This window comes from Lithobates pipiens, unplaced genomic scaffold, assembly GCF_037356315.1.
Source record: "Lithobates pipiens isolate NorthernLeopardFrog02 unplaced genomic scaffold, aLitPip1_a1.2 Scaffold_16, whole genome shotgun sequence".
Classification (NCBI taxonomy): domain Eukaryota; kingdom Metazoa; phylum Chordata; class Amphibia; order Anura; family Ranidae; genus Lithobates; species Lithobates pipiens.
Window position 1 is genome coordinate 575,513,363 of NW_027507748.1, and position 17,033 is coordinate 575,530,395.

General features: G+C 40.0%; 1 protein-coding gene across 1 annotated transcript in view; it reads left to right on the forward strand.

The window, feature by feature from the left end:
• The window catches only part of RAPGEF3 (Rap guanine nucleotide exchange factor 3), a 142,446-nt gene that overhangs the window by 78,664 nt on the left and 46,749 nt on the right, over positions 1–17,033 (forward strand). The window contains exons 5-8 of the mRNA XM_077483767.1: positions 4,453–4,630; positions 6,634–6,718; positions 8,640–8,700; positions 9,991–10,067. Coding sequence (XP_077339893.1) covers positions 4,453–4,630; positions 6,634–6,718; positions 8,640–8,700; positions 9,991–10,067 — 401 coding nt within the window. The remainder of the gene's footprint in view (positions 1–4,452; positions 4,631–6,633; positions 6,719–8,639; positions 8,701–9,990; positions 10,068–17,033) is intronic.

The window sequence follows — 17,033 nt, forward strand, 5'->3', positions numbered from 1 at the left end:
GAAAGGGGTATAGTAATTCCCGTCTTCTCTCTTACCCAAGGTGTGAGTGGACAGCTATGCTAGATGCCTCTTGTAATCATTTGTCATGATGAAATGTGTCCAACAGGACCATGTGTCCAAGAATTTGGAGGAGGTATCTTTCGCTTGATGGATAAGTTCCTCCCTTTCTGCGATTTTTGTGATTCATTGAAACCAGTCTGCAATGGTCGGGGGGATCCGACGAACGCCATTGGGCTGGGATGCATAACCTGGCCGCATTCACTAAATGCATGGCTAAAGATCGTAGGTATGTATTTTTTGGAATTGTGGAGTGGTGTAGCAGAAATTGTGCCGGTGAGTATTCTAAAGGGAAAGTGGTGATTTGATTTGTGAGACAGTGAACTTTTCTCCAGAATGGTTGGATTTGAGAGCACCACCACAGCGCTAGCACTGGGAGGGGATTGAAGGTGAGATCTTATGTAGCTTAAGGGGAGTCCTAAACCAACCGGAAACCATTTTGAATCAGTTTTCTTGCATGTGGACGTTTACTGTCCCCTTGTGAATATATGTGTAGATATTTTCACACTCAAGTTTGGGGAGAGCTAAGGATAGGTCTTGTTCTCACCTGCGGCTTGCTGTATTAAATTTAGGGTCATAATCGGCAAAGAGCATAGTATATATGTCAGAGATTAGGTGCCTTTAGGGTAAAGTCTTTCAGGAGGTTAGGGATCATGATAAGGGGTTCGGAGAGGAATAAGAGGATATAAAAAAAAGAAGTAAACAGGGTCACTTTTCCAACGCTTAGGTATAAAAGTAATCCTAATTAAACTAAGCAGCCGCTATATTAGTACAAAACATTATAAAGGGAAAGCAAATAAGATCTGAAGAGTAGTCCTTCCAGCTTAAGTAGCGCTAAAACAATTAAAATACATTAAATCCAATAACAGTGCGTGAATCCAGGTGATGAATAATTTGGAATATCAGTGTGACAGATCATATAATAGGCATCAGCTATTTAGACGTTCGACCATCACCACACCATATGATTCCGCTCCCTTTAGAAGTTGCACTCACGAATTCCCAATAAACAATTTCCTTTGCATAATATGTTCAGCCTTTGCAATCAATGCCAAAGGGACATCAGCCCGGAACTCCAATATCGTTCAACCAGAAGGATATCAGATGTTCTAATCCTGTGATTCACCCAGACCAAACAAGCCACAATCCTTTCATACAGCTCGGGCACAAGGAAGGAAAAGAATCCTCATAGTGTAAAACTTTTATTCAAAAGACAACCCCTTCCCTTATGCCAATGCACTTACAAACATAATGATAAAAAAAAGTGTTCAGTAAATATTGCACTGTATATTCAGTTCTGATATTCTCACCACCAATTATGGAGATGTGATCGTCCCTGGTGGTTCCCGGGAGGAAATCAGAGCCAGTGACAGATGCAGCAAGCCGTGTGGTCACGTCTTTAGGCCTTTAGGCGTGACCAGACGGCTTGATGCACCTTCCCATGAAAAAAAAAACTCTCTAGCGGTACATACCAAACTGAGCATGTGCAGAATGCCTCCAAGGCTCTGTACTATCAGGAGATGGATTGAGGACAGTGGAATAAGGGGAAGATCAGAGAAGACAGGATCAAACAATGCAGAGAATTAACCCCTTCGTTTCCACAGTGAGAATAACAGGCATGCTTTAATGCACATACAGACTGATTTTACTGTTCGGGTTTTGTAACATTTAAATTTTCAGAGTGTGCACCATAAAACTCCCTCTTCTGCTTTTTTATAATTCTCCTACCATATATTAGTGATAATCTGAGTTTCTTAATTCAAGTTTGTGAAAAGCAACAAAAGGTCCTATCTAAGAATGTTGGCATTGGTGGGTATATACATGGGTTTCCAATGTCTGAAAGTGTACCGATTTTTATATCCTGTAAAAATAATTGAGAGGTGGGTAGTAGGACATAGGATTTCGAGAATGTACACTGTCATTAGACTGGTGGGGGGGAAAAGTGAGGTGGTTGTGGGGGGGAGGAATTGGGTATGAACTGTTGTCAGCCTATGCAACTCCTACACTGTAAAAAATATTGTGCTGGGTCTACTCAAAAAATTGAGGCAACTATTTACATCAGCCTTTTAAGTATTGTCAACTAAACTTATTTTTGTCTGACTCATTAGACTTTTCATGTTTTCAACTTTATTGTTTTAAGTAAAGCCAACTAAATTTTTTTCAGTTTATAGCCCATACTGTTTTAAGTTAGGAATACATACTTTAACTTGTCTGGAACTATAGTTTTACGTAAATCCTACTCAATCTTTTCAGTTTATAGACCATTGGTTTAAGTAAAGCTAACTTAAATGTTTCCAGTTTATAGACCATAGGTTCAAGTAAAGCCAACTAAAGTTTTCCAGTTTATATAAAAGTTTAAGTTAGGAACACATACATTAACTTATTTATTTCAAGTACTTATATAGCACCGTCAATTGACAGAATGCTGTACATATACATCGTACATTCACATCAGTCCCTGCCCTCAAGGAGCTTTCAATCTAAGACCCCTAACTCACATTCATACATACACATACTAGGGCCAATGTACACAGGAGACAATTACCCTATTAGCATGTCTTTGGAGTGTGGGGGGAAACCTATGCAGGCACAGGGTAGAACATGCAAACTGCAGGCAGGTACAGTCATGGTCAGATTCAAATGAGCGATCCTTTTGCTGCTAGGTGAAAGGGCTAACCACTACACCACTGTGCTGCCCTATTACTTAGCTACTTAGTTTTAAGTGATATGCGATTTTTAGCAGGACTGTGACATTGCGGTGGACAAATCTGACCCCAAATGACACTTTTTAGGGACCAGTGACATTACTACATTGATCAGTGCTATAAAAATGCACTAATCAATGTAAAAATTACACTGGCAGGGAAAAGGTTAACACTAGGGGCGATCAAGGGGTTAACTGTGTTCCCTGGGTGTGTTCTAACTGTGGGGGGTGACCTGCCAGAAACATGACAGAGATCACTGTTCCCGATCACTGGGAACAGAAGATCCCCACTCTGCCTATGTACACCATGATCATGGGTCACCGGTGGACATTAAGTCCGCTGGACCAATGGGCATGCTCCTGCTGCAGGTGGCGGGCAGGCACGCGCACGCCCGTTGTCTTCTGTGCAAAGACCAGCATACACCTACGGTGGTTTGCGCAGGAGAGCTGACCTGCCGCAGTATAATGATGGTGGCTGGTCGGCAGGCGGTTAAAGTGTGAACTTTTGAAGATAGATTCCCCACATCTAGCTCTAAAAAGATCTTCTGAAAAATGTCAAAAGTATATTTTAGGTTTTCAGGGTAGCTCAGGCTAAAAGCATAAATGAGTGTCATAATCATTCTTTCTGATACAAAATGAGAGTGCTATATGAAAAAATACACTATACCAATATGCTTGTTTTTCCTGCTAATGCGGCAAAAAATATGGTATATTTGTTTTTGAAATGTAATAACATTTCAACATAACAAAAGTGGGCGGGGCTTTATGTTACATAATCTAACGCTGAATGTCCAAAATCTCAAAAACCGAACAAATACAAAGTTTGCTTTTGTGGTACAAATCAGCACAAGCGCAGCACAAACAAATTGTATAATTGTTTTTTAAAATGTAATAACATGTGGTGCAAAGTGGGAGAGGTTCCATCAACTATAATGCGTAATGTCTCCTTAAGCAAACCAGCACATACGTTCGTTTTTGCAGCACAAATCAGCACAGATGCAGTGCAAACTAATGCTATCTCTGGTTTTAAATTTTAATAACATTGGGTGCAAAGTGGGCAGGGCTTGATGTTACATAATTTGAATTTGAATTAATTTAATTATTGAATTACAATATCTCAAAAACCGAACCGGCTGAAACATTTATTTTTATGGTACAAAATCGTTTTTAAGCTTAACAGCTGGAGGTCCCTCACTCTGCATCTTGACTTTGTTGTGACTTGGAAAAATTCTTGTCACTGGTGGCACTCTTTTGTCCTGATGGGCCTCAAACATATGGGAACTGCCTTGTGCAAGCTTTCAAAGTTCTAAAAGACATCAAACTCTTTAAAATATACAACATCAACACTCGTGCGGTTGCTAGTTTGGCAAACATATGCCCACAATTTCAGTCAAATGAAAAGATCTTTTTTTTAAGTAAATGTAATTCAATTAGAATATGGAATATGGAACCTTAAATGTTTTGTCTAGATTACTCAATATTATACATTATTTTTCTAAATGTAAAAGGTGTGTTTTAAGAACTAATGAAAATTAAGTAAGGTACTTAAAATATCAAAGTACATTAATTAACATTTATTTTTATGTGGGAAAATTATAAAAAATGTATGTTAAAATTACAAGCCAACGGAATCATTTTTATCAGTGTACATACAGAATCTCGTATTAACAGATTAAGTAATGTTTTTGCAGTGAGACAAGAACAGAACTTCCAAGACAAAGATTCCCAGTTTTACAGATTCTTTAAAGTGGATCAGTTCCTGGAGCCAGCACTAGGTGACCGAGATACAGATGATGAACTTCAGGAGTCTCTGGTGTTCCTGGCACAGCTAGGGCCGGCAGCATTGCTCACAATGATTCTTCGGAAACCGTGAGTTTTCTAGTGTTTTACTTCTGTAGATACCTTAGGAATGTACTGTAAATAAGAAAGGGGATTAATTTAGGAGTGGACATGGACTACAGGAGGACCTTCTGGTTCAAGATACGCAGTTATGTTTAATTAATCCTGAAATAATCCCTACATTCAATGTCTGACTCTGCATGAGCACACCTAAATTGTCCTGATAAAATTTGATTTGAAGTTATGCATTCAGAAAATCATTATATCAATCTTTTCTGCAGCTTTTTTGTCTTGCATCAGTCTTGTTTAATCTTCTGTGAAGTAACTGATAAATAATAGCCATTATTATTATCAGCTGTGTATTAATTTGTCTAGTCCCTATAGATTAGATATTCTATTAACACTCTGAGCACATGCTACTGTTAGTATCACAATACTACAAAGTTAGCTATGAGACCAAACACACAGTCTAAGATCAATCAAATCTCATTTATTTCCCTAGAAAATTAGAAAGCTTATATAAGGTATTATTGGAAATTACAAGAGCACATAGCATACAATCAGAATACAATACAAGCAGTATACTTAGCACGTCCTCTGGCTGTCCTCATGATGGATAAAGAGGAAGCTCTCTTCAATCATTCCTTTTTGACAAACACACCTCACCCACACCACATCCCATTGCCCACCCCCCTTTGCTTGTGGACAAATCAGTGTCTCTGGGGTGTCTCCTCCCCCAGGTTAAATATCTCTGACCGTTCTGCCATAATTGGCCTTTGGGGGGCAGTGTTTGTCCATGAATTGCAACTGCTCCGGCTGGGGTCACATCTTGGGATTCGATCTCCGATGCTCTTCCTGCTCATTAGGCCTGTCTTTGATCCTCACAGACAGATCGGAGTCAGCATTGTCATGCAGAGTAGCTCTCATAGATAGCTGGGCGCCTCTAATCTGAAGTCACAATAGAGGTTTAACTGGTTGCATTCCAACCGGGGGATGGTGTCCTGTTCTCCATGATATTGCACCATTGGAACTGACAACCCATGAGTTTATACTGAATCCAACATTCTGTATATCAGCCTTCAATACTAGGAGAGGGAGGGCAAGTACTAGGAACCAGTTGTGCTGAAATGCATGTTCAATGACAGGGAGGAAAACGCTAAGAGATGGCCTTCCAGTGCCCATCTACTGTTCCATTGTTCAATCAGCAAGTTAGGGCTGTGGAGTTGATTTACTAAAGGAAAAGTGTATTGTTCTAGAGCTTAGTAAATGTGGTAAAGCTTCACTCTGCAAAGAATACCCAATCACTTGCAAGGAAAAAAAAAAAAAAATGAATTTTTGCTTGCACATGATTGGATGATGGGAGTCAGCATAGCTTCTGCTAATTTATAAAGGTGTGAAGCAACTGCTCTTGCAGAGTGCACATTGTATTTGCCTTTAGTAAATCAACCCCTGAGTGTTGACTTCTCTACAAAGTTGATGATGTTGCCATGTAAGTCAAAGACATAGATGTGGCGTCTGGTAGTGGTGGCCAGATCACGTGGCTGGATGCATAGAATTGGAAATTTTATGTCAGGCATAACAATTCACACATTAGTGTTGCAACCATTAATTTTGTTTTTAGAATTCATTTTTTTTTCAGAAAGTGGCAATTGACTACTAATACACTAGCAGAAAAGATTTAGTAAGCACAAGATTTTGAGATGCTGCAATTCTGACAATTGCTATCCTGAACCTGATTTTTAATCTCACTTATGTTTGTTTCATACACAAGATGAGTGTTCGCAGACTGAATTTACAATGACCCATGATGCCTGATCACCTCTACACAGTGCAGACATTGATCTGTAGAACAAGCAGCGTTAGTATTTGAGCCAAGATGTTTATCAGGGAGGATATTATAGTTTTACATAAAAATGTTTAGAGCAGACTACCATGCATAAACAGTTTGTAGTAAGAAATTTAATTTCTGAAGAGAAATATATTTTTTGTGAAAATGATCTGCTCACTGATGGTAATTTGTTTATGGTTTATAGCCCATATCAGCGTACAGAAGAAGAGATAGAGGTCATCTTTGAAGAGCTATTACATATTAAAGCAGTCTCCCACCTTTCCAGTTCGGTCAGTAATTTTGTATATATTTCACTTAAAGGTTTGGTTTCTTTCCACTGAATTGTATTTTCATATAGTGTTGATTTTTTTTTCTGTAGGAAATAGGTAAGCACTGTTTGTATCTCATTCTTATCCAGTTGAGGACACTGGGCTTGCTAAACGTGCCCAGAAAATCCAATCAAGGCCTGTGTAGAGCGAGTACTTCTGCCCAGCTCTCATCCAACCCTCACCCAATACCTGCAGACAATTCTAATATTAAAACCAGGAGTTTTTACAGTATTTAAACAGATCACCTGCAGAGATTTCTGCTGTCAAAAAATGATCATATGATACAATGTTCATCAAGGTGGTGAAACAGATAGTACTATTAAATAGAGGTGAATTGAAAAAAATAAAATAACCCATAGTCTACCCCAATCAGTCCATATTAACCGCTAATTTTCTTTTCGAAACCAGAAAGTTGTTTTTTTGTGATCCAATGATGCCACCATTGATTTTTGAAATTCGGCCGACCAAGCCTTCAATTTCACCTCATGTTGCTACAGAAAAGAATTTTTGTGGCCAGGAATCTTATTTTCTCTCCGTAAAAGTTCTTTTCTTATTACATTTCTCGCACGATTCTCCCATCATTGATTAGAAAATTGTTAGTTTTTTTTTTAAATTTCCAACATGTCCGAATCCTCAAATTTGATTTCCGTCCGAAAATTGGCTATTGCTGCAGCCCACTAATGGTGTGAAATTCATATGAAATTTCTTAGATACGATTTTCAAAAGAAAATTCTTTCGAAATTCAAACCAAGTATGGCCGGCATCACAATGACTAAAATAGTAAAAGATGTGTTTTTTGTGTTTGTTTTCTTTTTTTTTGTGTGTTATATTGTGTTATGTTTTTGTCTATGGATTGCATAAAAAATAAAGTAGATGTGGTTGAGATTAGGCTTTGTGCCTGTTGTGCATGCAAATACAATGTGAAAGAATGTGTAAGGTAAAAGAATATGGCTTTTTTTTGTTTTATCTGTAAGAGAAATTCACAATGAAAACTTAGTAGAACTATAGGGAAAAGTTTTTTTTTTCATTTTGGATAGAGCAAGGGAGGGTTATAACCCCTGTCATTTTTTTTTTGTTGCGCCATCTGTGTCCCATTGCAGAGATTTCCCTTCACTTCCTTTCCCATAGCCAAACAAGATGTGAGGGAATTCCTTGGGGACCCCCAGGTCACTAGAACTAGTAACCCCATTGGAAGATTTCCCCTTATTACTTTTCTGGGCACAATCCAAAATTTAGCATTTTCTTTTACTTTCACTTTCAATGATAATGGTAAACCAGACAAATAGAGTGGGTGATTCTCCTTAATAGGGGCACCGACCGCAATAAGAAGCTGCCAGGTGTTCAGGTTCTTATTGCTGCCTGTGACCCTGTTAAGGAGAATTACCCACTCTATCCAAAAAGAAAAAAACGTTTTGCCTTTAGTTATACTTTAATTGAATAAATAAATATCCATTCATGTAGGCAGTAAACTAAAACCCTTATTTTTTTTTGTCTTACCTCCACCTCCTTGTTATAGTAGATGTGCAGGCACTGGATTTTTACCACGCTGCCCACTGTTCTTCCTAATTTAGCAGACTTGGTCAAGCACCCCCTTTCTATCTCTGTAACACGGTTTGTAATACTCATCTATGAGATCAGTGGAGTAATTAGCAAGGAAATGCACTTTCATTAAAAATAAATATATATATTTCTGGGCATTTTGAAGTGAAAAACAGTTAAAAACATATAACACAAGCAGTACAGGACTATATAGAGAAATAAAAGTCTTCCACATACTACAAGCATGAAGCTACATATTGTTGGTGTGCTAAACTTTTAACTACTATGTTTTTGCCTTTTATAAATTATACACTACAATGTATTTTTTTTTTTTCTTGTTCAGGTAAAAAAAGAAATAGCATCTGTATTAGTTTTTGAATCTCATGCCAAAGCAGGAACAGTGTGTAAGTATTACATCAAATGAAACATACACACGTATATCTGTAACTAGAGAATTTTCATTTAGGTTGTTTTCATTTTTATTCTGAATTAGTTAAGAGACATACAATGTAACAAATGCATCATTGCCATAGATTCAACAGCAAATAAACAATAATAAATGATAATACATAAGTTATTACTATTTTTAAATGTACTTTTCTTTTATTTGGGTAAATATGAAATACTGCATATGGTCATAGGCATGGGCACAGGGTGTGCTGAAGGTGGGTGCCGATGTTGCTGTTTGTCTTTTTGCCAGCTCCTCTCCCAATCACTGTTGAATTGCTAGAGCGACTTTGTGTGTGTGTCTCATCCTCTCGGCTGCCTACGTTCCTTACCATTGTGCTGCGGATGTGATCAGGGAGCTGAATTCAGCGGTTGTGCAGTATCTCCGTGTGTTGGTTGGATTCCCCACTCATCCCCTTCCTTCCAGCATCTGTGTAAAGCAGCTCTGTGTTGAAGGAAACGTAGGGCCAAAGCTCTGTTGGCCCTACTTCTCCTGCAGATCACAGGAGGCTTCCTTAGGTAATAGGAGTGCACTTAATTCTGTACTCCTGTGAGCTGTAATGGCTGATCCTTCCTCCCTTCCTGTTAAGACTGATCTATACAACATTTCAATCACAGACAGAGAGTGTGAAAGAAAACAGCTTTTGCCATTTTCTCACTTTAGATGACCAATAGTGAGTGACACCAGGGTTACAGATTACCCTTTAATGAATGTTTATTTATAAAATAAAACAAACAAACATAGAAAAACATCAGCTTAAAAATGTATAAACTTCAAAAACAAAATACTAGTGACCAAAACCATTGTTATTGCCCTTTGAGTAAGGGTATTAACACTGAAGAAATGGCTGCACTCCAATATCCATCAAAATTCTTATTTAATAACGAACATCCCAAGGGTTACAGAGAGTAAAAATGGTAGACACGTTTCACACACTAACAGGTACGCTTATGGGTAATGAATAAGCGCACCTGTTGTGTGTGAAATGCGTCTACCATTTGTACTGTATGTAACAATTGAGATGTTCGTTATTAAATAAGAATTTTGATGGATATTGGAGTGAAGCCATTTCTTCAGTGTTGATCGTTTGCGGAGGCGAGCCGAGATGGGCACCTGTGATATCATTAGGCTTCCTGTCTCACCCGGAGCAGCGAGTTCTTTTGTTTGAATAGGGGTATTAGTTCCAAGTATAGAATGCTGTAACAATCTCTATTATTGTCCATTAATTTTTAATTTTTTTTTGCAGTATTTAGCCAAGGTGATATAGGTACTTCATGGTACGTAATCTGGAAGGGATCAGTGAATGTGGTTACCCATGCTGGGGTGAGTTCAGCTTATTTTATATGATTTAAATTTTACCTATTTAACATTCAGACTACACTTAACCATTTAAAGCAAAACCTCACCCAAATTGGAAGTTCTGCTTTTAAGAATCCTTCCCCCCCTCCTTATTTTTTGGGAGGGTACCTAGTTTTGGCAGGTCCCGCTCTCACTTTTTTTGGAATCATCTAGGCAATTTCACTGGAAGTTCTCTGTATTTGTAGCTGCTGACTTTTCATTTTTTTTCTAGAGAATGAAGATCTTCTTTAAGGCTGATTTCTGATTGCTTGCTGCGGGTACAGCAGACCATTTTTTTATACTATGGGATTGATTTACTAAAATTGGAAAGTGCAAAATCTGGTGCAGCTGTGCATAGAAACCAATCAGCTTCCAGATTTTTTCTCAAAGTTTAATTGAACAACCTGATGTTAGAAGCTCCAGTTTTAGTAAATCAACCCCTATATGTTCTTACTCAATTAAGCAGTGCAAAGAATAGTAAGGATTCAGTGCAATTGATTTACTAAAAGAGTAGAGGCTGGTCACTTAGCAATGAATATTCACTTTGTCAACTGTATGTTCACATAGTTTAGTAAAAAAAAGTGAAGCCGTGTTAATTTTTAATGACCAATTATCTGACAGTTAAATAATAAAAAAACAATAAACAGGTTGCTTGTACACAGTTGGGTGATATAAGTGAACACAGCTTCACTTTAGTGACAAACTTTGCACTGTGAAAACACAAAATACATTTTTCTTTTTTTTTTATATTCCTAATTTATGGTAAAGTAATAAAATACATATATGACTTCAATGTACACAGTATCAGTAAATAGAATAAATATATAAACAATATAGTTCAAATGTCACAAATAATAAATAAATAAGTAAACAAATAAAACCAATGTATAAAATCAGTAATAAGTTAGAGGAAATAGAAAGGAAAAACCACATTTAATTATTTCGTATTTATTCCTAAAATGTGCAAATACATTTCCTGGTGCATCACGGCAGCATACAATGGTTTGTGACTCCGCCCCCACAACCTGATAGGACTGGTTAACTATAAATCAAAGACAGACCCGGCTCACAGCATTCTCCTTTTTTCCCTCAACTGATCAGGACTTTAATCGCGAGGTATCCCTTACTGTTTGTCCCCCCAGCCAGGTTCAACCTCTCCTGGGTGGAAGTCCTTCCTGCACATTCTCTAAATGAACTGTATGGTTGGAGCCCCATTCTGGTGGTCTCGGGGCATATTTTAGCATCTCTTGGGTGGAAGTCCTTCCTCTACAGTCGCTAAATGAGCTACAGGCATACCCCACTTTTAAGTACACAATGGGGTTTATTTACTAAAGCTGGGAAGTGCAAAATCAGGCTAGCATGTCAAGTCCACTTGGAGCAAAGAAGGGGATGTTTGGAAAGTAGCCGCCTTGATTAAAGAATCGGCCAAGGAGTTGATGCATGAAACCTGTACTCCCCAGTCGGTGGCTGAATTGCCTAGCACTTCCAACCAGAGCCAGTAGGTGGTGTCCAAATTGGAAAGCTTAGCTTGGGAAGAAAGAGTTAAAGGGACCACAAGCTTTGAAGATTTCCCAATAAAGCCTTTTTGCAAGGGCAGCTTAAGATGCAATTACCTGGGGTGACGTGGAGAAAACTCTCCACAAGGTTAGAAAGTACTCATTCCTTTCACTGAACAACTGGATGAGTTAATCCAGGAAGAATTAAAGGGGTCAGAGAAAAATGCCCGTATAAACAGGCAGTCAAAACTGTATACCCTGAAAAAGCTAAAGGTCAACCTGTAGCAGTCTCCTCCGATGGTGGATGCATCATTAATGTAGCTGGCAAGACATGTCACCTTGCTGTCACATTCAAAGTGGCTCTAGTCTGAAAATTACATCTAGAACTGAAGTGCTCCTACATACTGTAGCATCTGCAGGTGCCGGCAGACCAGCAATAACCAGCCCATGTGCTGGTTGAGCCTAATGGGAGTGGTTTCATAATTATCAACCAGCTGCTGCACCTGCAGGACTCTGAGGAATGTGGCAGAGTCTGCATCCCTTTAGACACAATTTCCTATTGGGAGTATGTTATCAAAAATGACATTTTTGTTGCAGTGGATGCCAGAAATCTGACTTGTATCTTGGTGCAGACTTCTTTGAAAATCAGTGAGCCAGTCATACAAGCAGGAAATGATGTTTCAGAGGGGTGTTCTGTACACATTCTGTGTACAGAGCTCCTCCAGATAGTCATGTTACATTGCATTTTACAGAAAATTGCAGCCCTGCACATTAAAAAGAAAAAAAAAAACACTGGTGCAATATACTAGACAACTAATCAAATCTATTTGAGAGTAGACAGGATACAGCCATCTCAAGGGTGACCACTAGCAGGTCAAGGCGAATATCATGTTAGAAAAAACAGAACATTCAAAAAGGCATACAGACGGCAACTTCCAAGGAGGCAAAATCCAATGGACCCGGAAAAAGATTAGTAAAGGAACTGGAGTAGTCCCCGATCTTCTTTATTGAAGCCTTAAAGATCTAAGGCACCTGTCTTGGGAGAACAGTGGAAGTCCCTTTAAGGATCAGTGGGCTATATCAGCTATATTGGCGTGACATTGGTGGAAGTTTAAGGGAGGTCCACCTTTTTGGTACAATAATTTTTATTGAAAAAGTATAACATCAACAACATGATAAACGTTCACCCATGCAGGGGCATAATTCAATGAGCATAACGATTATATAACATTGATAGGTGGGAAGTCCACCTTTCAATCTCTTCCAGTCAGCCAGGCTACCAGAGTTGATAGAAAAGAAAAAAATTCTGATCCATTTTATAGCTGGATTAAAAAAAAAAGAAACAAGCAATCATAAAGGTTCCAGTTGCCTAGAGGAGATGAGGATTCGGTTAACCACTGATCCCAAAAAAATCTAAATCAGGTAATCTGTGGCAAGTGCTAAAGTTGAAGAAAAAAAAAAAAACTCAACAAGCACAGGAAGTTGAAGACGTGCAAGATGAAAAACCTCCAATCAATTATATTATTCATAAATCTGGAAGACTGGATGATCTGTAGGTTTATCAGACACCTACGTGTCCCAATTCATCCTCAATTCCTCTACCAGTTTCAGTGCCTCCCCTTGGGGCTGTACATCTCCCCCAGGGCATTCACAGAGGTCTTACTGTCTGCAATAGCGGCAGGAAAAATTCAGTAGAACTTCCACAAGGGAATATTCGTCCTCTGATAGAGAAAGCCAAAGGTGCTTTGGAAGTGAAGTCTCTTCCAGCAGCACAGTGCTGGAGTATACTTGGTTTTTCGTAACTGACCATTTGTTTTTGGATGGAACACTATCACATCAAACCCCAGCTAGAAAGGTTGGGGGGGACACATTTCATAGAGCAGGCTGCTCAGAGTCATGGGATGTTAAGCTTATGAGGCAAAGTATTAAATGCTCTTTGAGTGTTCAAAGCACTTCTGTCATTCACTCCTTTTTAGAAAGAGGAGCAAGATTTGTACTGTGCCTAGACAGCAGTGGAAGGATAGAATTCTTAGGCTGTCAGTGGAACTTCCTGTATCAATAATTGCAAATATACAATTTTGGCTTAGGATGCTCTAGTGTCTGCCTCTCTTACACTTAAGCATTGGGTCACCACTGCCACTTCCAGTGATGACGGATTCGTTCTCTCATGGACAGTTTTGCCATCCAGCTCCACGAGACTACTTTTGATGGCATGGAAGTTGAGAGACGATGGCTACCAAGTCAAGGGTGCTCAGTGCAGGTAGTGCCTACCTTGTGTCGAAACCAGAGAGGTCTTTATGAATAAGACTTACCAAAGAATATGGGAAAATTATGCACATCTCACACAGAAAAAGCCTGGAGTCCTTTATCACCTAAACCAGCCAAAGTTCTACAGTTCTTATAACTGGGGCTGAACAGGGGCCTAGGTTCAAATATGTTTAAAAGTTCAAAGTTCAGCCTTGTCTGCACTTTCAAGGTTTTACGGAGTCCTTAACCCTTTAGTAATGCAATTCTTAAAAGGCTTGCATGAAGTTATAGACCTATGTGGAACTTGCTTATGATTCTCATTTATATCAAGGCCTCATTTCTATCCTACAGAATTGGCTACACTCTGCAATCTAACCCTGAAGACTGTATTTCTGGTTGGTACAACCTCTGTGAAAAGGGTGTCAGAACTGCAGGCTTTGTACTCAAAGAGCTTTGCTTAACGTTCTACCCGGACAGAATAGTCCTAAAACTCCAGACTGCTTTTATCCATGGGGTGTCTTTCTCCTTCCAATTTAACCAGGAAGTAATTTACCATCTTTCTTGGTTGAGTGAGAAAACCACATCCCCTGGATGTTGAACTAACTCTGGTACCTTTTCATTCAGGAAAGCTGAAATCTGTACTTGGTTCCAGCGTGGCTTGAGGCAAGGGTCAGTCAGCATCAACACATTCAGTCACCTCCTTGATTGTTAAGACAATTAAAAGAGCCTACTCTTCACAAGACCTTCCTGTTTCAGAGGTCTTAAGAGCACATTCAACTAGAGCAGTGCCAACTCTGTGGACAGCTCAGTGATGAGTCACCTGAGACTATTTGCAAGTCAGCAATATGGTCCTCTCAGGACACCTTCGTTACACTTTAATAAGTGAACCCGGCCCACGACACTAAAATTTGGGAAATTCATGGGGCCTACTTATACTTCTGATGATTACCAAATTTTCTTGCACCCTCCCATATGGCGAGTTAGTTCCCATTGTATGCTGCCAAGATGCACCAGAAAAACCGAAAATTATATACTCACCTGTCTGCAATTTTCCTTTCCTGGTACATCTTCATGGCAGCATACAGATGCCCACCCAAATGGTGAGAGTTACAGAGAGTGCTGTGAGCCGGGTCTGCCTTTGATTTATAGTTAAGCAGTCCTATCAGGTTGTGGAGGCGGAGTCACAACCCAATGTGTGCTGCCATGAAGATGCACCAGGAAAGGAAAATTACGGAAAGGTGAGTATACAATTTTCAGTTTTTTCAATGTGAACGGTCTTTATTCCATTAGTAAATCCTCCCCTTATTCAAATGTTTAGGTTGATTTACTAAAACCGGAGAGTGCAAAATATGGTGGAGTTGTGTATATAATAATAATAACTGTGCATTGTAATCAGTCAGCTTCAAACTTCAGCTTATTCAATTAAGCTTTGACAAAAAAAAATAAACTGTAAACTGATGTTAATATTAAATGGCTGCTATACCATTGTTTGTACATTACTCTTTTACTTATCGAATGAGCCCATATGTGATTACAAATCTGTATAAATAAAGTCCAGTTGAAGTCTTTCTTTTTATACTTGTTTGGCAGTCAGAGAGCATCACATGTAAATAATATGGTAATTTTTCTTTATTTATAATGAGTTCAGGATTAAAGAGGAAGTAAACCCTGATGGGTTTACTTCCTCACTGTCTCCCTGCAAAGGTAAAGCATAATGGACTGCTATGCATCACATAGTAGCCCATTATGTGTCACTTACCTGACACAGGAGCCAGTAATGTCACCGTTGTCCCCTGTAGTCCGGAGCGTCCATCTTCTTCCGAGTATCACTGCTCTGGCCACTCACAGCGCCAGAGCAGTGATGACGTCACTCCCGCGCATGGGAGCCGCCACTAACGGCATATCGCCGTTAGCAGCGGCATGCTGCTAACGGCAATAGTGCGCCTGCACGCCACTTTCTCAGGCGTATGCGCCGTAGACAGCTGTGTCTTTTAGGAAATATCTCCTAAAGCGTGTAGGTTTAGGAGATATTTCTTGGACCTACAGGTAAGCCTTAATCTAGGCTTACCTGTAGGTCAACGTGGTTTGTAAGGGATTACAACCACTTTAAAGCGTTTTTAACCACTTGCTTACTGGGCACTTAAACCCCCCTCAGTCCCAGACCAATTTTCAGCTTTCAGCGCTGATGCACTTTGAATGACAATTGCGCGGGCATACAACACTGTACCCAAATGACATTTTTATCATTTTTTTCCCACAAATAGAGCTTTCTTTTGGTGGTATTTAATTACAGCTCGGAGTTTTATTTTTTGCTAAACAAACAAAAAAAGATGCAAAAAAAAAAAATCATGTTTTAATAGTTTGTTATAAAATTTTGCAAACGGGTCATTTTTCTCCTTCATTGAAGTGCGCTGATTAGGCGGCACTGATAGGCTGCATTGGTGGGCACTGATGGGCTGCATTGGTGGGCACTGATGGGCTGCATTGGTGGGCACTGATGGGCTGCACCGGTGGGCACTGATAGGCATAGTTAAGGCGGCACTAATAGGCACAGATAAGGCGGCACCGATGGGCACAGATAAGGCGGCACTGATGGGCAAAGATGGGCACAGATAAGATGGCACGGATGGGTGGCACGGATAAGTGGCACGGATGGGTGGCACGGATGGGCACTGATAGGTACCACAGATAGATGGGACTGATGGGCACTGATAGGTGGCACTGATAGGTGGCTCTGATAGGTGGCACTGCTGGGCACTGATGGGCGACACTGCTGGGCACAGATGGGCGGCACTGCTGGGCACTGATGGGCGGCACTGGGGTGCAGCACCTTTGAGGCAGATTGGGTGGCACTGTGGGTGGCACTGTGGGGTGGCACTGTGGGTGGCACTGTGGGTGGCACTGTGGGTGGCACTGTGGGTGGCACTGTGGGTGGCACTATGGGCACTGACGGGGGGCACTGACGGGGGGCACTTACTTTTGCTTTTATTTTATTTCAGGATGGCACTGCGGGAGGCAGGTGGGCACAGGCAGGTGGCAGATGGTCCCTTGTATTGATGGCCGTGATCGGGACTGATGTCCCGATCACGGCCGCCGGCGATCGGCTTTTTTTTTCTCTCCTCGCGCTGTCAGCGCGAGGAGGAATAATAGCCGATTACCGGCTCCGTTCTATCACATGATCAGCTGTCATTGGCTGACAGCTGATCAC